At 37.8% G+C, this 27,268-nt stretch overlaps 2 protein-coding genes across 2 annotated transcripts in view; one reads left to right on the top strand and one right to left on the bottom strand.

Annotated features, from left to right (window-relative positions):
- Positions 1 to 8,206: 8,206 nt before the first annotated feature.
- Positions 8,207 to 10,583, bottom strand: MED7 (mediator complex subunit 7). Its single transcript, XM_032208500.1, has 2 exons — positions 10,461 to 10,583; positions 8,207 to 9,291 (listed from the first exon to the last, which is right to left on the bottom strand). The coding sequence occupies exon 2, from the start codon at positions 9,272 to 9,274 to the stop codon at positions 8,582 to 8,584; it is 693 nt and encodes a 230-aa protein (XP_032064391.1). The 5' UTR covers positions 9,275 to 9,291; positions 10,461 to 10,583; the 3' UTR covers positions 8,207 to 8,581.
- A 9,696-nt stretch (positions 10,584 to 20,279) lies between these two features.
- ITK (IL2 inducible T cell kinase) overlaps positions 20,280 to 27,268 on the top strand; it is a 41,999-nt gene continuing 35,010 nt past the window's right edge. The window contains exon 1 of the mRNA XM_032208619.1: positions 20,280 to 20,510. Coding sequence (XP_032064510.1) covers positions 20,310 to 20,510 — 201 coding nt within the window. The 5' untranslated portion in view covers positions 20,280 to 20,309. The remainder of the gene's footprint in view (positions 20,511 to 27,268) is intronic.

Here is a 27,268-nt window from a genome sequence, read left to right on the forward strand (position 1 = left end):
TGAGCTATAGACAGACTCCACTGCTATTTTAGAAAATAAAAATTCTCATGGGGGGGGGAGGGTAGGAGGTAGGGGCAACCACACGATCAATGCAGCAAAAAGAAATAAAGTTTCAATCGCATAATCATGGGTGGGTGTTGACTTTGTTGGGAAGTAGGACCATCTATCCAAAAACTGAATTGTTAGAGGAAGTCCTGGAGGATTAGATTAGATGGTAGAGAGCAATGTAAGTCCTTTTTTTCTAATAAAATAGTTTGTTCTATCACTTGCATACCAACTTTAACTTTATCCAAGTGAACCTGAGGGTAACAAGAAGGTTCCATTCCATGTTAAATGAGAGGCAGAAGGTTCCTGATACCTGGGTGAAATTCTCACCACTCCTGACTGGTCAGTGAACCAACACACAATAATGGCAAAGACTGCTTAAGTTTCCCCCCTATATTGACAGATAGGCAGAAACTGACTTAAGGATGTTTCTCATTAAGAAATTGACAAAAGCAGCAACTTAACCATAATCAAAGAAAAATTGCTGAAGACATGGAAATCCTTTACTCACACAATGTGATTCACCTGATACCAGACCTATCACCCCAAAACTAACACCTGAACACATAAAGGAGCAAAGTTTATCATGCCCACAGGGTGAGAAAGCTGTATTTTCTCCCTATTGGACCCTACATTGTATGTACCCCCGAAGCAAAGATGGTTGAGTGCTTCCTGAACAGGCTTTCCTATAAATATCACTATACCTATCTTATTAATTCATGGCTACATTGCCTGTTTTGCTGTCAAATAAAATCTTATCTCCACTCCAAGCAGTTGCCTTGTCTTTTTTTAACCTGATATGATTCAATTTTTTTCTATCATCTGGATCATAGAAAGAATGAAGGGGGGAGAGTGTAAAGACAGTTAACAAAAACAAAATCATGGTTTAAATCTGGAAAAGTGTTAGAAAGAAGTTCAAACTGGCTTTATCCTAATTCACTAGGCCATAAGAGGAACAGAAGGGAAAACTCAGTCAGGCAACATTTTTATATCACTATGCAAAAAGAGAAAAGAATCAGCAAAGAAAAATTATTCTTATGGCATGGATTCTGTTCTGGATACTCAACTTCATTCCTACTAAAGTATGATTCAGTGAAGCATCATGTTGTCCATCTGAGTGTGAATTTTATACTTCACATTATCCTCTGAAGCATTCGTAAAAATAAAACAATGGAGTAAAATGATGTGGTTAAAATCCTATACTTGGATGGGAAAACTGCTCATTTCCTGAGATAAAAATGCCAAGATCATAGATTGGGGAAGAGAGGAAATAAACTCAGAAGATTGGTTTCTGGTAAAAGGATATTTTATGAATAGAAAACACAGATTAATATTGTGTTATATTACAACAGAATACAGATGTTTTATTCCACCTGTAAATTATTCCACCTATATGACTAGAATTATCAAAAGCATTAGAACTTCTTTTTGAGGCCATCTAGGATACATATTAAGCTTTATCAAACTCATGTAGTTCCACAATTAGTTTAAAATTTAATCAATCCAAAATCCATTAGTTTTGGTCTGAGGGATTCAATATGTTGGATGGTTTTTTTTTCTAGCTACCTGAAGATTATTTTTAATTTTAGAATTTTGCTCAAGTATAAACTTAACTTTCTCAATAAACCTATGAAAAATTTAAGGTGTTTGCAGAACCTTATAAAAGGTTATCATGGAAAAATGATATTAAGAGAACTCCAATTAAAAAACTCATTCCTTTCTGATTGTATATTTTATGTACTCTCTATTCTCATGACACAGCTTTTGATGAGTGGGCCAATCTTTGAGCCAATACATTTTGGACAGAAACTTTTTAATAGGTAAGCAAATGAAACCTTTATAAGACAGCATAATTGCAGTTTGTAATTACTGTTTAGATGTCACAGAAGTGAAATTAATCTGAAAAATTGACCTGATTAGAGCGAAGGCCAAATTCTCACAAATCTTCCAAAGTGTAATGTAGTCCGATTACAAGAATAAATTAATATTTCTCAATAGAAAAATAAAAGTGCAGCAGAAGCAACTCTGAAAACAGGTTTGATGTCATTATGGCAGAAACCAGGATGAATTTGGATATACAAACATGTTTAAAAGGCGAGTTCCTACTGTGAAAAAAGCTTCATTTTAAATCAACTTCAATAAGAATTAGCTAAGCATTTAATAGGTTCACTGCAGCCAGCAGTTTCATTGTAAGGCTTTCTTTTTAAGGAGTAGATGAGTTTTCCAGATTAAGGCCACTATGCCCATGGCTCAAAGATGTACTAATTGCCTAATCAATTCCCTTTAGCTAGATTCTACATGCCATGATAGGTCAAGAATCCATGTGGTCAGTCAGACTTTTTCCAAAACCTTGTGCCCATCATTAGACTGGGGCAGCTGAAACCAGTCCCACACATCCATACTCGTGGTTTTCTGAATGTCATTCCTTAACTTTTACAATACAGAATGAACATCAAGCTTTAAGAAAGCTCCTGTGGTTTTGCTTTCAGGTTTTCCATCATTCCATCTGAACATAACCCCCATCTCCATCACTGTGCCTGATTGTAAGTCCTCTAATCATCCAGAAAACTCTCTCTTGGATAGTCACTAGAGAAACAATAATAGCAGCAAGGTAACTTACTTTGCAGTTCTCAATATCAAGTTGAAGGCACAATTTTGGGCTCGCACCTATTCTCAGCACTAATCAGTTACTATATATTTCACTCTGAGACTCAAACCATTTGCCTTCCTAGTATTATTCCTTATTGGCAGTTCCTCTGAATGAGTCCGCTTGATCTTGGAGGATGCTTTCCATCTTATTATTCCTGAGGGTCTCAGTGCAAATGCATCTCCACGTGCATTTGGGATTTGTGCAGCTAGTACACACACACACACACACACACACAGAGAGAGAGAGAGAGAGAGAGAGAGGGAGGGAGGGAGGGAGGGAGAGAGAGAGAGAGAGAGAGAGAGAGAGCGCTAATGGGGCCAGGAGAGTTCAATATCCAGGCTCTGGGGGTGGAATCCTGCCCATAGGATGGAAATTCTTTCCATGAGGAAGAGCAACTCAAGGTCCTTTTAGAGCTCCTCAGTAGTGGTCAATATTAATTGTAGTATCAGCTGTCTATAATTGTTGTGAACATTTATTTTACAGCTATTCCATTCTTCTATAATTAGGAAGTGAAGTTAGAGAGAAAGGGAGGTTGGCCCGGTTGTTCCAGTTGATTAGGAAATAGGGAAGAAAATGATAAGTGAGCACCTGTTTACCCTAGATGAGTTACACCCCAGGGTCACTGTTCCCTCTAAGGTGCGCGGCTGCGCACGTGGCAAGAAAACCCCACGCAGCAGTTTCTAACTGCCACACAGGGACCTCAAAAAATCTAGGGTTAACACGGGCGCAGGACGGCAGCAGGAGCTTACGCAGCACAACTGGTCTCCTAGGACCTCCTAGGCGCCGGCTGCACCGCTCATTACCGTCAGTCGCTCTGTGTTCAGCAAAGCAAACGTGGGGAAGTCCTTTGCGGGCGGCTAGAACTGGCCGCCTGCAAAGGACCTTCCCAGACTTGTTTTGATGAGCACGTAGTGACTGATGGTAGGTTGTGCCGGCCGCAGCCGCTCAAACTAGCGTCAGTCGCCCCCGTGTTCAGCAAAGCAAGCCCGGGGAAGTCCTTTGTGGGCAGCCAATCCTAGCCGCTTGCGCCCGGTGCTGCGGCTGAAGTAAACCCCCAAAGCCCGTGCTGCCAGCGGAATATCTGCTGCCTCCTCCTCCCCCTCCAACAGCACTGCCGGATTTGCCGCTCGACGCTGCAGCTGAGGTGAAGCCGCCAAAGCTCCCACCAGCGGCCCTGCCCGTGGCAGTGGTGTCTCCCCCTCCACGCGGAGCACCTGAGCTGGGCCCTGCATTATCCCTCCCCCCTCCTCCTCCACAGTGCTTTTGATGAGCCATGAGGCTGCAGGAGCCAATAGGAAGGCAGCGGAGGGGGCGGGAGCAGGAAAAAAAGACCTCATGGCTTCTCAAAAGCACGGCAGAGGATGAGGTGGCGGCAGGGGTAAATGCAGTGCCCAGCTCAGGTGCTCGGAGAGGAGGGGATTCCAGTGGGAGCTTTGGCAGCTTCACCTCAGCCGCAGCACCGGGCAGCAAATGTGGTGGTGTTGTTGGAGGAGGAGGCGGCGGCAGCAGTTATTCTGGTGGGGGGGGGCTTGTCGGCATCTTCAGCGGCAGCCCTGCTGCCAGTGAAAAAACCGAAGATGGAACAGATGACATCACCGCAACATGACTGGAGGAGGATTTCTGGGAGTTGAAGTCCACAAGTCTTAAAGCTGTCAGGTTTGAAGACCCCTGAGGTTTTTTTTCCTAAAGGGTTAGGGGTGCAAGGATCTTGTAACAACAGCTTTAAGATTTGCGTTCTTCAAATGCCAGACTTTCTGAGCCAACATTTTGGTTGCTAAGCAGGAGCGTTGTTAAGTGATACTGATATTATATAACACTTTTAATTAAGCGGGTACCTTGAATAAACATAACTTTGAGTTTCAAATAATACTGATTTCGGTGTTGTCTTAGGAGACATCTGTGAAAAATATTCAGGTGCTCAGGCATGGAAATGTGCCGCTCAAACACTATACTTTTCTGCTCACACTGAAAAAAAATTAGAGGGAACATTGCCCAGGGTTCTGAAGGAACTGGCAGACGAGATCTCAGAACTATATCTTTCAGAGATCCTGGAGCACCGGGGAACTGCCAGAGAACTGGAAAAGAGCTGATGTGGTTCCCATCTTCAAAAATGGAAAAAAAATAGATCCAGGAAACTACAGACCTATCAGCCTGACCTCAATATCAGGAAAGATTCTGGAAAAGATAATCAAGCAACGAATTAGCTAACACCTAGAAGTATAAAAATAGCTAAAAGCCAACATGGGTTTGTCAAAAACAGATCATGCCAGACTAATCTTATTGCATTCTTTGACAAAGTAACAAAATTAGTGGACCAGAGGAATGCCGTCGATATAGTTTGCTTGGACTTCAATAAGGCATTTGATAAGGTAGACCATAACCTACTACTAGATAAAGTAGAAGAATATGGGTTAGACAGCATTACCACTAGATAGATTTGTCCGTAACTGGTTGACCAACCGCACTCAACGTGTAGTCCTCAATGGAACTGCATCTACGTGTAGGGAAGTATGCAATGGAGTACCCCAAAGTTCTGTTTTAGGCCCAGTACTCTTCAATATATTCATCAATGATTTGGATGAGGGAATACATGGGGAACTCATCAAATTTGAAGATAACACCAAGCTGGCAGGAATAGCCAACACTCCAGAAGATAGGCTTAAGATACAGAAGGATCTTGACAAACTTGAACATTGGGCACTATCTAATAAAATGAAATTCAATGGTGAAAAGAGTAAGGTTCTACATTTAGACAAGAAAAATGAAATGCACAGGTACAGAATATGTGGTATCTTGCTCAATAGTAGTAACTGTGAGAGGAATCTTGGAGTCCTAGTGGACCATCATTTAAATATGAGCCAGCAGTGTGCAGCAGCTGCCAAAAAAGCCAACAGTTCTAGGCTACATAAACAGAGGGATAGAATCAAGATCATGTGAAGTGTTAATACCACTTTATAATGCCCTGGTAAGGCCACACTTGGAATACTGCATTCAGTTTTGATCACCACAATGTAGAAAAGATGTGGAGACTCTAGAAAGAGTGCAGAGAAAAACAACAAAGATGATTGGGGACTGGAGACTAAAACATATGAAGAACAGTTGCAGGAACTCAGTATGTCTAGTTTAATGAAAAGGACTAGGGGAGACATGATAGCAGTGTTCCAATATCTCAGGGTTTGCCATAAAGAAGAGGAAGTCAAACTATTTTCCAAGGCACCTGAGGGTAGAACAAGAAGCAATGGATGAAACTAATCAAGGAGAGAAGCAACTTAGAACTGAGGAGAAATTTCCTGACAGTTAGAACAATTAATCAGTGGAACAGCTTGCCTCCATAAGTTGTGAATTCTCCAACACTGGAAGTCTTTAAGATGATGTTGGATAGCCGTTTGTCTGAAACGGTATAGGGTTTCCTGCCTAGGCAGGGGGATGGACTAGAAGACCTCCAAGGTCCCTTCCAACTCTGCTATTGTATTGTATTGCTCCTTTTATAGGTACTACCAAACCTGATACTTTTTACTATCTATAAGCAATTGCTGAGTGAAGACATCCATACTTAGCCTTTGAGCTCAGCCAGTCAGCTTGGTGCTGCCTCCTGCTGAGGCATAAAATCTCCTACAGTATATTTAAATATTAAGGTTATTGCAAGAATCTCCATAAACAAGTTGCACATAATTAAGGGAGAAAAAAATCAACTCCCATTGTTGCCCATCATAAATTGTTTTAAACTGTTTTCAAGAAAAAGAACTTTATTCCACAGTTGTTTATAAATTCTTTTTAATGCAGAGCTATTTTTCTGCTTCTCTTTACATGAGCTTTCACCTATTCTCAGCACTATATTATTATTAAAAGCAAAAATAAAGAGATTAGAAAAAGCTATCTTGGTTTGGTAGCCATTGTATAATTATGTTGTTTACTAAATCTGAAATGCCAAATGAAGATGGAACATCCTGGCAAAACCACTTGTATTTCTTGAACTCTTCTTTATAAATTTGACTGTAATTTTTTCTAATGAATATTAAAGTGTAAATGAATCAACATTGCAACGATAGTAGTAAAATATCACTACTACCAATTACCATTAGTAATACTAGGATAAACTAAGTACAATTTTTGGATAAGTATTTATTACATACCATATTTTTCAGAGTATAAGACACTTTTTTCCCTCAAAAAGGAGGCTGAAAATCTGGGTGCATCTTATACACTGAATACAGAATGTTTTCCTCCCGAACCCCCCCCCCCTCACCAAAATGGCCATTCAGAGGTTTTAGGCAGCTTCCAGAGTGCTCCTTTGGGCTGGGGAGGGTAGAAATAAGCGAAAAACTGGACCATTTTTTGCTCAATTTTGTCCCCCTTCCAAGCTCCCAGGAGCACTCTATAAGCCTCTTACAGGCTATGCATGCCCTTTTGGTTTTTTTTTTTGACAAAAAACGGGTCCATTTTCAGGAAAAAATGGGGCATTTTTTGTTCGTTTCCCCCCCAACCCCCAGAGTACTCTACAAGCCTCCTAAAGGCTATTCATGCCTTTTGGGGTAAAAAAAAAAAAAAAAGCCCATTTTCGTGAAAAACGGGCCGTTTTTGGGGGGACTGCAGAGTGCAAACTTTTTAAAAAAAATTTGCCTCTTCAAAATCTTGGTGCGTCTTATACGCCGAATAATATGGTAATTGAATTTCTGAGGTGAATTTTAATTACTGTTCTCTTTGTTAGCTAAACTATATTTTCTACTTTTGAGAATTGAAAGACTTTCTGAATTGCATGATATATGGTATAAAGAAATACAAGCTTGGTGGTGAAGACAAATTGAAGCCAAATGTTACTGACTTTCCCTAATACTTTTAATTAGTACAAAACCACCTCTGGTTACACCATATTAGCAAAGTAAAAATTCTATATAGATTGAAGTCAGAAAAATATCTGCCACCCTCACATTTCCCCCAGAAAATAATGGAATTTGGTAAAATTCAATCTCTAGAGATCAAAAATAATTTCATTACCTTGTAACAATACACAACTTAATTTGTTCTTTGGTATGTATATGTTAGTATTTGTTCTTGCAAATATTTTTTTCTTGGCCCATAAGAACTACTTTATATAGAAATTTTTCCTGATTGTGTAGAAATATAGAAATGTTTTAAGTGCATGTTATGTGATATAAATATTGAATATATACATACTATGACTATACTGTTTCTATACTTCCAGTTCTTTAGCAAACACACATACAAAGATTTCAACACAGTAATTCAAATATATTTAAGTCAGCATTAACAAGCAGTTATGATCTGAAGAACAACTGTATTACAACCCAATACAATTGAGTTATATTTAAATAGGGTGGAAGCAATATGGCTCATCCTGTAAAATACAAGGCTAATTTGGATCAAGTCTTCTGTTAAATATTTTAAAGATAAAGTTATCTCAAAGAATTTGGAATTTCATTCTTTTTAATAAATGTTAGTCGCCAAGCTTCCTTATCTTCAGAAGCAATTACTTTAATTCACAAACATTCATAACAAGAACAAAAATATTTATTGTTTTAACTTTCACTTTGTATACATGATTAATTTAATTTAACCTAAACAAGGAATCATCACATGTATTTAAATTCCTTAAAGTACCTCCATATTTCAATAATGACCATCAGCAAAATTTGGATACTGATATGTATAATTAGTATAATGGGTAAAGTTATCAGTAAGACTGATGTACTTTAAAGTCAAGTATATACATGCAAAAGCTAAACAAATAAATTATCAATATTTACTGATTTATACACTGTGTTCCATTACTGTTTAAATAGTCATAGCAAAAGGAAAAGAAACATCATATTCTAATTCCTTGGCATCAGTTGCATGTTCCCTGAAAATCCCAAATCCAAAGCTTTTTCATGTCATTTCATCAATAATGCTACACATGTTAGCATCTTTATCCAAAACCTGATCTTTTTTTACGCTAGAGATTGTTCTTTGCTGTTCATTCGATCCAATACAGTTTATGCTGTCTTCAGTGTCCATTGGTTCAGCTTTTATTCTCATTCCTCCATCTGAATGAGGTAAATCTTCTGGCAGAGAAGCCAAGCAATTCTGAATCATTTCTACAACTCGTTCTAGATGTTTCTGAAATCTCTCTGCAGTTTCTAAACGCTGACGTTTCTGCACTTCCATCATGACTCTTAAAGTCTCTCTTGCTTGGTGAGGTCGATATTCATTTATAAGGTGATGCACATGAACAAATAGCAGTTTTAAATCTTCCAGTTTCTCTTCTCTTTTTATGCTGCCTGGGCTTCTTATTAATATATCCAAGAGATCTAAGAAGTTGATCAGGATAGACATGTTGAGTTTCCTTAATTCCTTTTTATGATCAAATTGCATGGGATGCAATCTTTCAATACCCTGGCTTTCTAAGGGTCGGATAATTAGATCATCACACTGGAACTGATTTCCAAACATCATATAGCTATCTTTAATAGGTGGTGGAGGCTTAGGAGCTATACCTTTCCGAATATTTTCATCAGTATATTCTTTAATATATTGCATTGGAGGTGGAGGGAGGGCACTCACTTGCTGAGGTTCACCCATTGCAGCAGAACAAATTGCTAGAAGAGATAAAATTTGCAAACATAATAAAATCAGCATTTAAATACCACATACAAGACATATAAGCATTTATACATTACAATAAAGCTAAAACGTTTTTGTCCAACATACCAAATGGTTAAGAATACTATTTATTAACACGAATTATGGAATTATCTGCCACCTGTTTATAAATATTTAGAGGATTTAAAATAAATTGACAAAAATAATTTGCATTATGCAATGTATACACTTGAATTATATTCCCAAGAACATGTAAGAGAGTTGACACAAGAGTTTTCTTTACTGTTTTAATATCCTATTAATATTATTGCTCACAACTTTACAATTATGTAAAAGTTCAGATAGTTGGTCAAAAAGATTCTCAAATTGCACCTCAACATGTATTATGTTGAGTACATGTCAAGGCGCAATTATGTATAAATTTCATTATACTGTATTTTTGGTTCCACCAACCATACATATTTTAAGAAATACACAAAATTGATAATACATTCAAGATCATCTACTCCACTTCCTTGCCTTGTGCAGAAATCCACTTCTAGAGAAACACAAACAAAAACATCACATTACACGAACTATAAAACCTGACATAACTTTGATAATCTATACCTAGGTGTGTTATGTATATTCTCTCTAACTGAAGAGGTCGTTCCAATATATGTCTATATATACATCACATTTTTTTTCCTAACTTCCCGTTCTCTTTCCTTCTTCACTAAATATAAATCTACACTGGCTTTTAGAAGAGAGTGAACAACAAATTCTCTCCGCCCCATATTCAAATATAAGGCAGGGAACAGATTTGGGATCGTGAATGCGAACGTGGATGATGATTGCTTTTAATATTTGGTCTGAGGAAAAGTCATGCGCAATCCGCTAACCTCTCTTTTCTCCTTCCATATTAAGGAATATCTAAGTGGAAGACAAGGGGGAGGCTGGTTGAATTATGGGCGCCGTGCACGAAAATATCATTTAAGAGGAAAAACCCGCCCTAACTGCAAACCGGAAGTCTTCCAAACTCAGGCCTCTAATGCTCTTAGAGCAAAACAAGCGGGAAAATTGCAGGATGCAGACTCCCAAAAGGCATCGGGAAAAAGAATTGGTCCCGGCACTACAAGAGTGTCGGGGAGGGGGGGGAATCCCGAAGTGAAAACCTTTGGCTTACTTGATATTGCCCTCACAGACACAACAAAAGAGATCAGTCGCGGGCTTCCAGCAGCTCCGTGCCACAGTATCAGTTACTAGTATCCACTCCGCTTCTCCTCAGCAATAAACAGTCGCTTCCGGCGCGCGCAATCTATGCATGCGGCGCACCGCTCTCCTCATTGGCTTCCGCGGAGGCGCGAGCGCCCCCAAAGCGCGCGAGCAGAAAAACGAAAAAGACGCCGTTGGAAGCAAATCGCAGGGCAATAAAAGGGGCGGGGCGGAGCGTTGCAACTTGCGCGTGTGGCTTTCGTTGGCAGTCAGTTGTTTAATGGATGTTTTGTTTTCTTCAACCCCCTCCCCGCTGCCGCTTTTCCCCCCTTGACATCTTACTAAGAAGATGCCTTTAAGCAGATTGAGGGGCGTTGGAGGGGGGGGGTTGTTTTCGGATGGTGCATATTTCCTGAAATCTTATCGTGGTTTAGAGGAGCCATGAAACTATCTAGGCCAGGGTTTTATTGTAGCCGACCACACAAATGTTATTCAGATTCTTTCAAAATCAGATCTTCCCTGGGAAAAGTGTTCGTGTTTAAGAATTTTAAAATAGGTTCTTGCCATTTTCCTCTCTGCTAGACTGTATTTAACACATTTCCCGTTATTGCAGATAGGACGGGGTTGGGGGGAATCTAAAAACTTACTTTGACTATATGTTGTGCTTTGTCTGTGTAAATCCACGATTGTCCATAAATGTAAAATAAAGGATTGTGCAACTAATTTGCCACAATGTGTTACTAGAAGTTGAAGTTCCTGGTGCTAAGACACTTGTATAGGAAATACTAATTTGAATCATGTCTAAATTTATATAATAAAATAATCCTCTGAAGTTATTCTTTCCTGAAACAATCAGTTGTGCAAAGCTGGAATTGCCCCAAATAACCAGATTGTCAGTCCAATTTTGTCCATAGATTATTGTCAGTAAACACTAGAAGAGAATTAGCACTGAACAAACTTAAACTGTTCAGAGAGCAAGGCCGAATTTATTAAGATACCCATCTCCGATGCTGGAAAGTGCAGTGGGTAATTTTATTCATTCACCAGAATTAAAATTGAATATCCATTTTTGTCCATTTGTATACATGGGATATTGAATTGCATTTTACCATATTCTGTTCAGTAAAACGTCTTGGGAAGGTCCTGTATAACATTTTGGAAGACCCAAAATATCTTTGATGTTTTAAAACCTGCTGTTAAATTTCTTGACCATGAAATATTCAAGTGCAAATTTACCCTTGTATCTGTATGGTTTATATAATATTGTGTGTATTTGTTTTATCACCTGGCTTTGCTTAATGTTTTTGATGGCTCCAGGGTAAAATATGGTGGCTAGATATAATATTGGACAATTGGGTAGAAAAGGGATTTTCAGTACCGTAATGTATGCTTATGCTCCCAGAAAAGATGGTTCTTCTATCCTAAAGTGACTGTTTTTATGTTATCAGGAAAGACACCGGGTTACTACTGGTATGTTGATCACTGTGCCTGGAAAATTTTAGTTGAATATATGTAGGTTCTGATATGATCAAATTTTTGTCCCTTTTTAATAATGCAAAACACTAAAATGTTAGATGAAAACAAGAGAGTTCTTAAAATTATGAAATAGACTACATCCACATGCTACCAGTTGAAATTCCGAAGACTTTCCTCATTGGAGAACCTTACTTCTTCACATCTGGAAGATGGGTATTTGAAGTATCTCACCAGTCACATCTACCCACTCTACCAGATGCAGCAAGAAGTATATATTGTGATATTGTGTCCATGAAAAAATGTCATGTGATGAGACCCAGGAAGACCTTTTTTGCTATGACCCCTATTCTGTGGGACACCATTAGATCAGATTGGCTTCATCTTGTTAGTCTTCCAAAATAGCCTGATGACATGGCCTTACCATCTTGCCTAGGGATCCAGGAATATAACTATGGAGCCTCTATTACTAGGGAAACAATGCACTCACCCACTGATTTTTAATTTGTAACACAGCATAAAGAATATAATTGATATATTATCCAATATGTTTCAAACTCTAATTTTCCAAATGAATTTCTACTGCCACCTAAATTTCACATGAAAAATACATTGTTAATAGATCAAATGAAAACAACAAAAATATGTATTATTTTGTGGTCCACTTTATTACGTTTGCCTTTATGTTATGCCACAGTTAGCCAGCAGAGAGCAGTACTAATCATGGCTTGACAGGAACTTTTTGTTGTTTTTTTAAAAAAATACAATGATCTGTAGAAAGCAATAGCACACTTTGGGATTAACAATTATGTTTTGCCATGCTTTTATAGCAAATAGCCTTTTGCTTTGAGAAAGGCAGGTTTGGGGGATGATTTAGGTTTGAAAAATGATATAACAACCCATCCCAAGTATTTTTTTTTAAGTCAAATTAACATTTCACTTTTAAGCTTAAGATTTGAATGGAAAGAATTTATTCAGTAACAAAATCTTGTATATAATCTATGCTCCTTTAAATGCAAATATTTTCAAACATTCAATCTTTGAATGCAAATTAAAAGAGAAAGCCTATATCACAATTTTTGCACATTCTTCATACTTAGGAGTACTTAATATATGCTATGTTATATACTGTTCTATAAGAAGCCAATGGCAATAGCAATAACTGAGGAGCATAGTATCAGGATTCATAAGTTTCATAAAACAAATAATCAAAAGTAATACCATAAGCTTGGCTAAGGCCCCTTCCATTTGGCAGTAGCAGCAGTAGCAAATATGCCCAAAATACAGCATGGAAGCAATTTCTTTAAATGTGGGACAAAAATGTGATGGTTGAATAGGAATAATTGTGTAAAGGCATGTCTTGTCACAGCTTCCTACCAATAATCTAGTGACAGTTGAATATAAAGGTAAGGTGACCAGATGTCCCGATTTCAGCGGGACAGTCCCTCTTTTGAACAATTTGTCCCGTGTCCTAGTTTTTTTTTAAAAAGTCCCGATTTTGGGGGGCTTCCGGGGGGGCGGAGCCTGTCGCCGAGGAGGGCTCAACCGAGCTCCTCTCAGAGATCTGGTCTGTATATCTAAATAAGATCATAGATATCACCCCTTTTTGGCTATAAAGGGGCAGGGAGTAGCTCTGTGTGCTAGGGTCTATTCGTAATTCACAGCCTTTCTCTTTTTTTTGGCTGTGGACAGAGATTAGATCCAGCGTGAGCGGAGCTTTTATCTCCAGCCAGTTCTTCTCAGCTGCTTTTTTTTGCAGCCCCAGACAGGCGACCCCCCCCCCCCAGGACAAAGCAAAGTTGTTTGAAGCTAGGATTAATACGGGCGGGTCCCACTCCTGTGAGATTTATGCTTTTATTACTATCTTAAATACCAGCACCATTTGTCTTAGAGGCTTCTTTGTTTAAACGGACTTCAAAATGGCGATTTCTCTCTGTTGGTGACTGATAGGGGATGTACGTAGCCGGTTTTACCTTCCTGCAGACCGCTCCTTAACAAGATAATTTTTTTTGGTTTTTTTTGAAACAGAGGGGAGCGAAAGCACTGTTTATTTGTTTATTTATAATGGCACCCAGGTCAAAATCGAAGCGTCTCTCTACAAATGTGCCTAAAGAATCTGTGAATGAGCTTAAAGAATTTACACTGGAATCGCAGCCCTTGTCTCCTACGCCCTCTACTGGAGAATGCTTAACACAGGAATTTTTTTTTCAAATGTTCAATGATTTTAAACAAGAAATTAAGGAATTTGTATTGGAGCTATATGGTGATTTAAAGTCTAAAATTGACCAAATGAAGGCGAATACGTTTGCAGCCGTGTCTGCCCTGTCAGATTATACCGCTGAAATAGAGAATAAATTGGAAAGCTTGGAGGAGGCTAATTCTAATTTGACTACTAATATTCAAATATTACAACAAAAAATTAGAGACACTCAAGAACAGCTCGTTATGATAAACTTTAATAAGAAGGCATTCGCAATAAGAGTCAGAGGATTCCGCGAAAAGGAGCGAGAGAATCTGAAACAGACCTTTGTTGAAGCCCTCAGCCATGCGGTGGGAAGCCCGGGACTTAACTTTGATTGGCAGATTCGGAAAATCTATCGCCAGAATTCGTTGGTAGCGGAACAGCGACAGCTCCCGAGGGATATAATTATATATTTCTCCACAAAAGAATCCAGAAACGCGATCATGCAAAAATTTTACAATAATAGTTTGAGAGTTGATGGCCAGGACTTGATTGTCTTCAAAGAAATACCTTTCCAGATGTTGAGAGCAAGAAGAGACTATGCTTTTTTAACTAAAGAGCTTAGAAATCAACAGATTCAATATAGATGGGAGGCCCCAGCCGGCATTACGGTCACATTTGAGAATCAAAGACTTCGTCTCAATTCTGTTTCGGAGGCTCGAGATTTCTATTACAAGACTTTGAAGGCGGGACTTCCTGATTCACTTGGAAAAGAGGAGAGACAAGCCGAAGGAGAAGGCAAGCAACAGACCACATGGCTGCAAGATGGAGGGGGTAGCTCCCCCTCCCTCGGAGAAGCAGAAAAGCGGAGTTCGAGGATTTAGACATTCTAAAATATTCGCCAAAGTTGTGGATTGAATGGGGGTTTGCGACCTCTCTCCGGTAGAAAAAGCGGAATTTATTGGTGGGGTGATACTGAATGTATATATGTAAAATGCATGCAGAATGATTTACGCTGTTTAAATCTTGTTAGAAGGGAAAGTTTGAAGAGATTATTTTAAAATAGAAGGTAAACTGATTCTTGTTGAAAGTATTATTTGAATATGTGGAATGATCTATGCTATTTAATTTTTATTAGAAGGGAAAGCTTGGTGAAATTATTTTGAGCTAAATTTTAAACTAATGTCTGCATAAATTTGATAGTGGTAAATATCAGAGAAGCAAGGGATGAGGGCAAAATGCATGCGGAATGATTTACGTTGTTTAAATCCTATTAGAAGGGAAAGCTGGTCGGGATCATTTTAAAGTAATACTTGATCCACTCTGCTTAAATTTTACTAAGAAGGGAAAGTTTGGTCAGATTATTTTGAATTACTGTTTGAAATTAAGGTTAAGAAAGATTATTTACGCTGTTTAAATCCTATTAGAAGGGAAAGTTTGATTATTCTTCTGTAAAGTAATATCTGAATATGTGGAATGATCCACGCTGCTTAAATTTTACTAGAAGGGATTATTTTTGAGCTAGATTGTATATTGATGTCTATACAAATTTGGATAAATGTTTATCTGAATACAAGGTTAAGGAAGAGGAATGGGAGAGTCTACAGGAGGTCGGGGTAAATAACAAAGAAGCAAGAGACGAGAATAAAATATAGATAGAATGACTTATACTATTTAAGCATAGATAAAGATGGGGGGCTGAGCTTAACACAAAGAGTTTCTTTTTTTTTCTTTGTTCTTTTTTTTTTTGTTTTTTTTTTCCTCTTAATATATTACTTTTATTTTTAATCCATACGAACATAAGATACTTTAGATAGAAGGCAGTGCCAGGTGTGGGCCCTGGGAAGTCGGGAGGAGTAGGGATGGGGATTTAGGGTGGGTGGGTGGGTGGGTGTTAATATAGTCTCAATAAGAACAGGAATGCACTTATATACGGTTCTTTTTTTTTTTTCCTTTTTTTTCTCTTTTCTTTCTTTATATTTTTTTTTCCTTGGTTTATTTTACTTTTTATCAGATTATAATAAACAACACTTGAATAAAGGAATACACCAAGGAGGGAGGTAGAGGGAAAGAGGAGGGAGGAGTAAGGAAGGAGTAAGGGGAATGTAAGGAGGGCGTGTTGGGAGTAAGGGGAGAAGGAAGGTTTGAGGGGAAAGGGAAGTAGGAGGGGAGCGTTAGAGGGAGGAAAGGAAAGTTGGAGGGGGTAGATGGGGTGTATGGAGGATGGAAGTGTCAGGTGGGGTTGTGAATGATGAGTTGTGTTTTCTTTTTTATTTTTTTTATTTTTTTTCTTATAGCAAGTACCCTGTATATAAGTGATTGTAAAATGGAATGTGAAAACGAATAAAATATATTTAAAAAAAAAAAAAGTCCCGATTTTTTTTAAGTTACAAAAAAGCCTCCAGCCGCCTTGAGGCTCTCCTAGCAACTGGGAGCGTATATTCTTCGAGCCGAGCGCATTCCCACCCGCGCGTCCTTGGGAGCTGTTGCCAATGGCTGAGGGAGGAGAAGACTTTACTCCATGTGGAGACCGCGGGCTTCCCTCACGGATTTTTTCTTCTGTTGCTTTGAGCAGCCCCTCCCTCCACCCCTCTTTCTCTCTCTTGGAGCTAGCGGCTGCCTCCGAGGCTGTCCAAGCTCAGCCCCTCCCCCTCCCCCCGGACTGCTACTTCGCCTCGGCTGCTTGGGGCTTCTAAATTGGCATTGCGTGTTGTTTGGGAAGGGGATTACTGTGCCATAGAAACACAGTGTATGTCTCACGTGGCTGATAACCTGGTCTCTATACAGAAGAGGTAATTTTAAAAACTTCGGAGCGAATCCAGAAAGAGGGGAGAAAGAGGCTGAAGGAGTGTTTGCACAGGAGGGGGAATTTATAAACGGCCCAGTGAATCCAGAGGAGGAGTTTGTGTGAGTATGTGTGTGTGTGAGAGAGAGAGAGAGGGGGGCTGAGCGTGTGCACAGGAGGGGGAATTTATAAACGGCCCAGTGAATCCAGAGGAGGAGTGTGTGTGTGTGTGTGTGTGTGAGAGAGAGAGAGAGAGAGAGAGAGGCTGAAGGAGGGGGAATTTATATATAGCCCAGTGAATCCAGAGGAGGGGTGTGTGTGTGTGTGTGTGTGTGTGTGTGTGTGTGTGAGAGAGAGAGAGAGAGAGAGACTCACTAAGTGTTGTAGTTTCTGATTCTTGATGAATGTATTCTATTTTATTTTTCTTTATGTACACTGAGAGCATATTCACCAAAGACAAATTCCTTGTGTGTCCAATCACACTTAGCTAATAAACTATTCTACTCTACTCTACTCTACTCTACTCTACTCTACTCTACTCTACTCTACTCTACTCTACTCTACTCTACTCTACTCTATTCATTTCTATTTCAATTCTAATAAGGAGTTTAGCTTCTCTCTCGAAAATGTAAGCTAGCATAAGGCATTATAATGCAAGCTAGCTTTAGCTTTCAAACAGTTCATTTAGTGACCAAAGTTACAATGGCATTGCAAAAAGTGACTGATGACCATTTTTCACACTTAGCGACCATTTTTCACACTTAGAGACAGTTGCAGCATCCTCATGGTCACGTGATCAAAATTTTGATGTTTGGCAACAGATTCATATTTATGATGGTTTCAGTCTCCTGGGGTCATATAATCGCCTTGTTTGACCTTTTGACAAAATATAATTTTTTTAATCAAGCCCCCCCTCCGGTCAATGGTGTCCCTCTTTACCAATCTGAAAATCTGGTCACCTTATATAAAGGATCACTTCCAGACTATAAACCTTTTATAAAGTCTTTGGGAAAGACTTTTTATTGGAGTTGGATGGTGAGGAGTAATTGAACTGGATGTCATCAACATACTGACCTCAATTCAACCTTTGCCAACATAGTCATGTGGATAAGCCCAATATGGAATCTTGCAGATCAATTGACTATAAGTCAATTATTGTCCATCTGTGTCATCTGTGTCACATAGCCCTAAACAAAGTACTAGATTTCTGTAAAACAGCACAGCCAAACTCAATCCTGACTGGCAGTTCAGAAAAATACAGTAGTCAAGTATACTAAAATGCTGAGAGGAAGATTGGCCAAGGCAGTCTTCCCCATGCAGTTTTCTAGAAAATATAATTCCTCAAAACCACCAAGCAACTTTAGCAACTATATCTTGCTGCAATCCAATTCAGATAGGTTAAACAAATATCATTTAAATGAATCTATATCTGCAAAACTATTATCTTGATCACATTTTCTGGAGATATAATAATTCCTAGAATATTTAAAGACTGCCCTCTAATTGTGCAGATCTCCTTGGTCAAAGGAGTGTTCTTTAGTAGAAAGATTATTGTCTCCCGCCTGCTAGGAGATGTGGCTACCTTCATTTATGTGTGGTATCAGTTGCACGTGTAGAAAGTTAGCAACCACCCCTCTGCTAGAAGAAATATTCTAGGAAATATTAAAAAGGCAGAATATTATATTTCCCTGGATGAGAAAAGGAGAAACATTTTTAAAGACAAAGATCAACTCCCTGAAGCTCCCTGCCCCCAGCAGATATTTGATGCCCATTGACCAGGACTGGGCCAGCCTATCTACAAGACAATTAGATCTTCAGCTCCAGGGTGATGGGATTAAGACATGACCCTCAGGACATAATAGGATTAGCCCTCTCCGCATCTAGCAACAGGGCTCACTGCATTTCAAAATTTCCTAAGGACATTGCATCACCCAGCAAGGTTCAACCAAACTTACCTCAGATAACCTCAGCTATGACCCCTGCATAGCCCCATGGGAGTTTGACAGCAGCCAATAAAATGCATATTCTTGCACAGGAATAGGAAGCTCAAGTTCAAAGCCAAGAGAGGGTATAAATACCTCTCACTCTCCATGTGTTCAGCTGCCCAGGACCTCAAACCCATGTAGTCCTGTCCATCAGTAAATCATCTTTCCAATCAGTCTCCATTTTTCCAGTGTCTTTCTCCCCACTTGAAACTGAACCAGATGGATATTTCTTCCAACACATGCTAACTGACTTAATCAGCCAGTCAAGAATTGGGATAATCCACATTCTCCCACATACGTTACATCAAGGGTGTCAAACGCACGGCCCATTGGCCGGATGCGTCATGTGCTGGCTCCACCCCCACCCAGTTTAGGGAAGGGGGAAGTCTTGTTACATCATGTGATGCCACCATGACAACACAAGTTTGACACCCCTATCTGATATGCTTTCCTTAAACTTTAATTCAAAACAATGAAACAACTATTTGACAACAATTGCAGACCTACAAATTCTACTGAAACTGAGCACAGACACCATGATAATATTCTTGGTTGAACCTCTGGACAAAACTAAACAACTAAATGAGCACACAATAAATTTAAAAGATAATGAATGAGTAAGGGAATGGGCTCATAGATAGAAAAAACATTCAAACACCATAAAAATGTAAGTAGTTATAATTTTATATAGTTATAAACAGTCAAAACTTATGATTTGTGCCAAATGATTTCATTCAATTATTTGATTTCCTGTTTTGATCAATGAATAATGGTTAATCTATTTTTGTGGCTTTGTTTGCATGTGGGAAATAAGTGCTTACATTTTAGGGCATCTATTTCTCTATATTATATATATGCAGAGATATTTTATAGACTCTATAAAATATCTCTGCATTTATTTTCTACAATGTCATGAAGAAATATCAACATAAATTAAGTATACTCAAGACTTTCTGAAATGAATAACTCCCAAGTATATCAATAACTATGGACTAAGTTAAAAACCTGAACTTTGGAATCAAGTTAAAAAAGGTCAAGGATTAAAAATATTAATTTCAATCCTTCCTAAAGCTGAATAGTAGGACAAAAGAACAAAAGTAAATAAATACTTCTATGGATATTTTTCATAAGTGTTTTCACCAAAGCATTTATTTTTTAGATTAACAGCAAACAGTTGTCATTCAAGGTTTTGAGTTAGCTTTCAATTACTTCTGTAACATAAATTATGTATTGCGCAGTGTTTGAAAGGATGTGGTTATGGCTTTTATATCAGAAAGGAAGCTATAGAACAGTGCTGCCTGGATGACAGATGGAAAGATAAAGCACCTACATTGTTTTTTGTATCCACGTTTGAGACAGTTCAGTCTTTGTCTCTAATTTCATTTTCTTGGTGTCATGTGTGGAATATTAAGAGCAGATCCCTTTTCATCCTGGAATTTTGATCATTACATGCTGGAAATGAATAATTGTGTTCTTCTGGAAGAAGTACTGATCAAAAAATCTCAGCAAAAGAGAAGAACCTCCCCTTCCAACTTTAAAGTTCGATTCTTCGTCTTAACAAAATCAAGACTGGCATATTTTGAACGTCGGCCTGGGGTAGGTGTGCTATTTTCCATGAAGTTTCCTAGCTCTGTCACTCAAAAGATACAGAAGTTCTTAAGAAAATGAATATTTCACTGGATTTTATTTTACTGTTGATTTTTTACACCAAAGATTCAAAGTTTTACTCTGTTTAAAATTATTTATTTAAAGAATTCATAGTATGTGTCCCATAGCATCGCAATTTTGTAAACAAGGCTAGTGACTTCCATGGCTAACCTGGACAGAACAAAGCTTTCATTAGACTAATAATTTTTGATATGAAAAATAAGTGAATTAAGACTTTAACCTGTGTATTTGAGGGGGATCATCATAAAGGTATAATGCTGTTTATCCCTTTACAGAGAAATGCTTTAATTCAGCCACAATTTAATGCATAGTTATAAGTATAATCTTTATTGTCATTGTACTTAAATACAAACAAAATTGGTTTTATGTATTTTTCTATGTTCTGTGTTTTTAGCTCATGCTGTCTGTGTCTTCAGTTTACACAAATACACACACACACACACACACACACACACACAAAAGAATGTTGGATCTCAAAAGTTTGATCATCAGCTTGATCATTCTCAATGACAATCTTTTAATTACAATTGAAAGATTTATCAGGATTCATATTTCTTATTGTAAACAAGAATTACTCAAACCCTATAAGAACATACAGAACCAATGTTTTATATGTACACACACATACAACCATGTCAGAAAAAATTGTCCTTTGTATCTTTTTCAGGAAAATGGAGTGTTCTGATAGTACTATTGTTTCTATTATTTAGATATCCTCAAAGGAAGTTAATGTGTTATTTTCCTAAATACCTAGCAAAATGAAATATAGACTCATTCTTCAGATCGCCAGCTTAGGGAGTCTGTCAGTCAACTCTCCAAATGCTTGGCAGGTAACCATTATCAGCTAAACACTTCAAGTTTAGCTAACCAGTTTGGAAGCCACTACTAAAATCATAAGTATTTCAAAATTATAGTTTCCTATTTCCCATTTTATGGTTGTGTTGTATATTTATTTATTTCTGAAACAGTTCTGAATTTAGGATCCTGGATATTCTTGAAATACATTTTTTGCAGATATTCTTACAAATGGTTAGGATTGCTTTGTCTGTCCATAGAAGCTGGACTGTTTTCTTTTAAATCACTCATAAAAGTAGGATGAAAGACAATGTGTTTTTTCTGGCTCATTGTTGGTTCAAGTCATGTCATCAGCTTCCTTCCATTTCTTGCTCCGTGGTATATTTTTAATATCACAAATAGGAGGTGGTAACGGATGATAGAAAGGGAGATATTCTGAATAGTTTCCCTCTTTATTATCCAGCTAGACAGGTGAAGGGCAACATCTAGTGCCAAAGGTAGGAACTGCCAATTCAAATGGGGATTCTTTTCTTACATTACCAGTAGTTTTGTCTCATCACTTCTTAAGGTTGCAGAGATCCAAAAAGGAAGAGACTGAATGTTGGAGTTATCCCTTGATTTTCCCAGGAAAAGACAGTATGGTATTTCAGCTCAGTATTTTCTTTTTTAATAAGAAAATAATATAAGGGGTAAAAGTAACTAATTAAAAAAACAGGGTTGCCAAATGGCTTATGAACATGTTTGAACTTCTTGTAAAGTTCTATAACAGGACAACCAACTGCATGATAAAAGCCTTGTCTGAAAAACGTTCATACCCAAGAGTGGTTTTTGACAGATATTACCAGTAAAAAGACAGCCAGTTGGTATAATGGTTAAAGCATCAAACTAGAAACCAGGAGAAGGTGAGTTGTAGTTTTGGGCACAAAAGCGACTGGGTGACTTTAGGCCAGTCACTTTTTCTCAGCCCTAGGAAAAAATCAATGGCAAACCAATTTTGAAAAACCTTACCAAGAAAACTGCAGAGACGTATCCATTTTGTCTACAAGAATTGGACATAATTGTGTGGAAGAAAAAATCAGTAAAAAGATGTTCCGTGGCCATACATTCCTTTATAAACACTTTTGTTTTAAGAGATATAAGTAAGTACTAAGAAGAAAAAGGGATACAGGTGAAAGATTATGTCTGAATCTCATGAAATTCTATTTGTGAGGCAGGTTGACTGGAAGTAAATATTGAAATAGGTCTTGGGGTTATTTTTGTTTTAATATATCGTTTTACTGCCTTGAATAAAAAAGATATGATTCATGTGAATCTTACATAGAAAGAAACCAAGGATAAGAGCCATCAATTTCCACACATTTTCCTACATTTAATGTGATGTGTTAAATCTTGAAAAACAGAAAAGCAGTAAAATAAAGTATGATAATAATTATATTCTGAGATGAACACCTCTGGTAAAAAGTGTAAATTATGTTCTGATAATATAAGGTGAGATCAGCAGAGGTGAGATCTCCTCCCATCTTTTAAAATTATCTCACAAAGAATTAGGACTGTAGCCACAGCATTCATAATTATTTTTTCAACTACCTCCTGTACTTTCTCCTGTACCATCTTAGCTGTACCATCTTAGCTGATTGAAAGCTAATTTTACACTCCCAATAAATTTGAAAACTGGCTTATTATTTTTTAAAAAAAGAAAACAAATGTACATTATTTTGCCAATGATTTAAAAGTATTATGTAGAAATTTATTTATTGTTTTGGTTTTACTGTAAGCCATCCAAAAATATTTATCACTAAGTGCCTTAAAGATGAAAAAAACAAGAAAGTCCAGTTGCCTTTTGAAAAGGCACCTTTTCAAATAACTGAATGATTGGGAATCACCATTGACATCACTAAGTACCCTATAAATGTTCATAAACTTTGTGTTTTGTATTTTTATTAATAAATTGATTAATAACTTTTTATTAATAATTTTGTGTTTTTAATTAATAACAAAAAAGGAAAAAGCACTCTTCAATTCCCAACCAAAATATCATCACACATACACATACATTGAGGCTATTTTCCTCAAAGATCAGTCAAGGATGTTGTCTGAACAGTATCTCCTCATGCAATACATCCAACTAGTTTGGCTCCCATATGGCTGATTTTAAGTTAAAGTAAATTGCAGGTGGTTGGAAGTAAATATTCTGCATCTTCTACACTGTAGCTCTTAAACATTGGCATTTCATATCTGTTTTTCAAGCAGATAAAAATATCAATATTTATTGGTATGTTTCCATAAAGTAATAATTCACTTGTATTTCTATTTTAACCTATTTCTGTATGTAGTCCATAATTAGTTTGAATAACCTTTATAAATCGAGCTCTCTTTAAGAATGAATATGGCATAATTTAAGGCAGGTGCATAATACATTCAAGTGTACTACTGTACAAAGATGGAATTGGACTAAGATATGGGTTAGGTTCAAGCTCACTCCTACCAGTAGTTCTTAAAATTTTCTGGGTGACTTTGATCTGGACTCCCTCCCTCCCTCCCTCTCTCAATCTCATTCTCTCACTCTCACGCAACTACCTTCCAAGGTTATCATAGTAGGACTGATATCCAGTCTGTAGATCTCCTCCAAAAGTTGTAAAAATTAATGCTACAAAGTTTTTTTTTCTAAAATAGAATCTGATATATTTAACTAAATAATATTCATTTGGGGGGAACATGGTCCCATTTTTTACAGGCTGCAATTTGGTATACCAGTTCATGGGCCAGGTATGACCCTCAGCCTGAAAAAAGTAAGGTCATAGAAAATTATTCATCAATATATATTACAATATATATGATTGTGAGTCATTGCACTGCATTTTCTCCCTATCAATGGAATATGGACTACAGTATTTTGACATGCAAGGTAGTCTTTAGATTGCATCACTTGTATATAATCATGTGAACATCCCTGGGGCAAATCTGACCTATGGTTACACTTATGTGTTAGAATATAGAATAACAGAGTTGGAAGGGACCTTGGAGGTCCTCTAGTCCAACCCCCTGCAGAAAACCCTATGCCACTTCAGACATCTTAAAAACTTCCTGTGTTGGAGCATTCACAACTTCTGGAGGCAAATCGTTCCACTGATTAATTGTTCTCACTGTCAGGAAATTTTTCCTTAGTTCTAAGTTGCTTCTCTCCTCGATTTGTTTCCACCCATTGTCCTATCCTCAGGTGCTTTGAAGAATAGTTTGACTCCCTCTTCTTTGTGGCAGCCCTGAGATATTGGAACATTGTTATCATGCCCCCCTTAGTCTCCCCCCCCCCCATTAAACTAGACCTACCCAGTTCCTGCAACCATTCTTCATATGTTTTAGCCTCCAGTCCCCTAATCCTCTTTGTTGCTCTTCTCTGCACTCTTTCTAGAGTCTCCACATCTTTTTTACATTGTGGCTACCAAAACTGAATGCAGTATTCCAAGTGTGGCCTTACCAAGGCATTATAAAGTGGTATAAACACTTCATGTGATCTTGATTCTATCCCTCTGTTTATACAGCTTAGAACTATTACTAGCCAAAATGTGTCAGAATGTAATGGCATGCTATTACTTGCAAGGAATACTTCATATGACATGAGTAAAATTTGTCTCTATTTTGCAGAGGGTCACGACTTTCTGGGGTCAGGGGCTTGTGTTGCATAATCACAACTGCCATCTTGACTTTTTTGATATTCTTTCCCCAATGGGTAGTCATATATGCTGATCATGTATGCTTTTCCCTGCCTGCAACATTTTTATAGGTAGTTCTCTCCTTCATAGAAGAAGAGGCTAACCCATTTGGAAAATAAACTCTTTTGAATGGAAAAATGGCCTTTCAAAAGGAAACAGAGACCTTTTCACACCATATTAATCTTCCACTTCCGGTCTTAGTGATGATAGTATTTTTTAAAAATTCCCAAGGCAATTTTTACATTAAAAAAAAATCCTCACTGTTATTTCATTGGCTGACATACGATAATTTCTGACTTAATTTATCAAAACTGCACCGATTGCAAAAGTATAAAATTCAAAATGTGTCATGGAACATCTTTTGTTCTCACCACCAGAACTGTAATTGGTTTAATTACGTAACGAAATACTTGAATCTCACACTTGCAAAAATGTATTTAGGATAATACAATCAGTGTCTATCAACTCTCAGAATCCAAACATCAAGAAGAGAAGCTTTTGTAACTAGTATATTATTAGGAGGGTGGGGAAGACTATAGATAGTCCTGGACTTACAAGAGTTCATTTAGTGACAGTTCAAAGTTATGACACTGAAAAAATGGACTCATGACCATTTTTCACACTTACGGCCATTGTGTGCATCCCCACTGTCACATGAGCAAAATTCAGATGCTTGACAACTGACTCATATGTATGTCATTTCCGTGTCCCAGAGTCATGTGAGACCCTTTTGTGACTTTCTGACAAGTAAAGTCAATGGGGAAGCCAGATTCACTTAACAGCCCTGTTACTAATTTAACAACTGCACTGATTCACTTAACAAATGTGGCAAGAAAAGTCATAAAATGTGGCAAAACTAACTTAACAAATGTTCAGAAACATAAATTTTGGGCTCAATTGTGGTCATAAGTTGAGGATTACCTGTATTGTGCAAAATAAACTAAAAATACTTAATTGGTTTACACAGTGCAGTTTATAGGCAGAGAATATTATATTGCCCTCACTATACCTGAGCATTTGGCCTGAGAACAAGGGTTCTTAATGCTGATATTAAACCGGATTGGCATTCCGGTTTTCCTTAAAACAGGAGTAAAGTGCCTCACTTAGTAACCAAGGAGGGCAGATATTGAAGGATCTCTTATGCTCCTATGGCTCTTCTGATACCTCTTTGAGCTCCATCTCTGAACAAACTTTTGGTGCCTGAGGCTACCTTTCATGAAAAGTATTCCCTGGTTGTGCCACACAACTGCAGTTCCATTCCAGAGAAAGCTATTAAGCCTTGTTGGCAGACCCTGATTTATGTTGGCCTTTGTCAGTGAAATTAATTGGTTTTCTTTGGGCACCAGTTCAGTGATCGATGATCTCATGACTATGTTTTAGTCTGTTTCAATTTGTCTGCTGTGGCCGTCTTTGTGTTTTCTGGTTTTAGGTTCTATTTGGTAAATCTTCTTTGGGGGCCGTTTGCAAAAAGGCACCATCCTAATTTGAAAAACCAACAAACTTGAAAAGATTGGGAATACTTGTACTTCTGGAATTCACATTCTGGAATTTTGCCGAGGGCCAGACTGTTTGCCGATTAGACTGCAGGCATATGCATAGTTTGCTTGCATACGTCAGTGTATGTAAGGTCAGATTTTCGGGGGGGGGGGAGTTTTGTCTGCAATAGTAATTTGCATCTTATAATAAGGAAGCCAGTTATGAGATGCTGGTGGACTTATGCAGGGAGTCAAGCTTGGACACACATACCCATTATGAGTGCTTTCCTTCATGATGAGATAGGTCCTCATTGTGCACTGTATAATGAATTTTGGAAGACACAGATGCTTATTGTTGATAGTTTTTCTGGGGTTAATTCTTCCCCTGATTACATACAAACCTTTCATTAACGCTAATGGCAATTGCGTGCTAAACGCAAGACGAGAAAGAACTTTCTGTGCCAGGGATGACAGTTACAATTTTTAAAGCCATGGTAAGGCTTCCTGTAATGAGATTATAACTATATTAACAATGTTAGAAAATGGTAGCTGAGTTAGCTGTCTCTGGTAGCTGTCTCTGATAACATAACTCTTCCATGTTAAAAGTCATTTTATCTTTTCCTTCTTTAAGAAAAAGAATGTACTCTTTCATTGGAGCTAGGTATGTGTTGAGCTGTTCCAAAATTCCGAGTGACTTCTGAATTAT

This window comes from Thamnophis elegans, chromosome 2, assembly GCF_009769535.1.
Source record: "Thamnophis elegans isolate rThaEle1 chromosome 2, rThaEle1.pri, whole genome shotgun sequence".
Classification (NCBI taxonomy): Eukaryota; Metazoa; Chordata; class Lepidosauria; order Squamata; family Colubridae; genus Thamnophis; species Thamnophis elegans.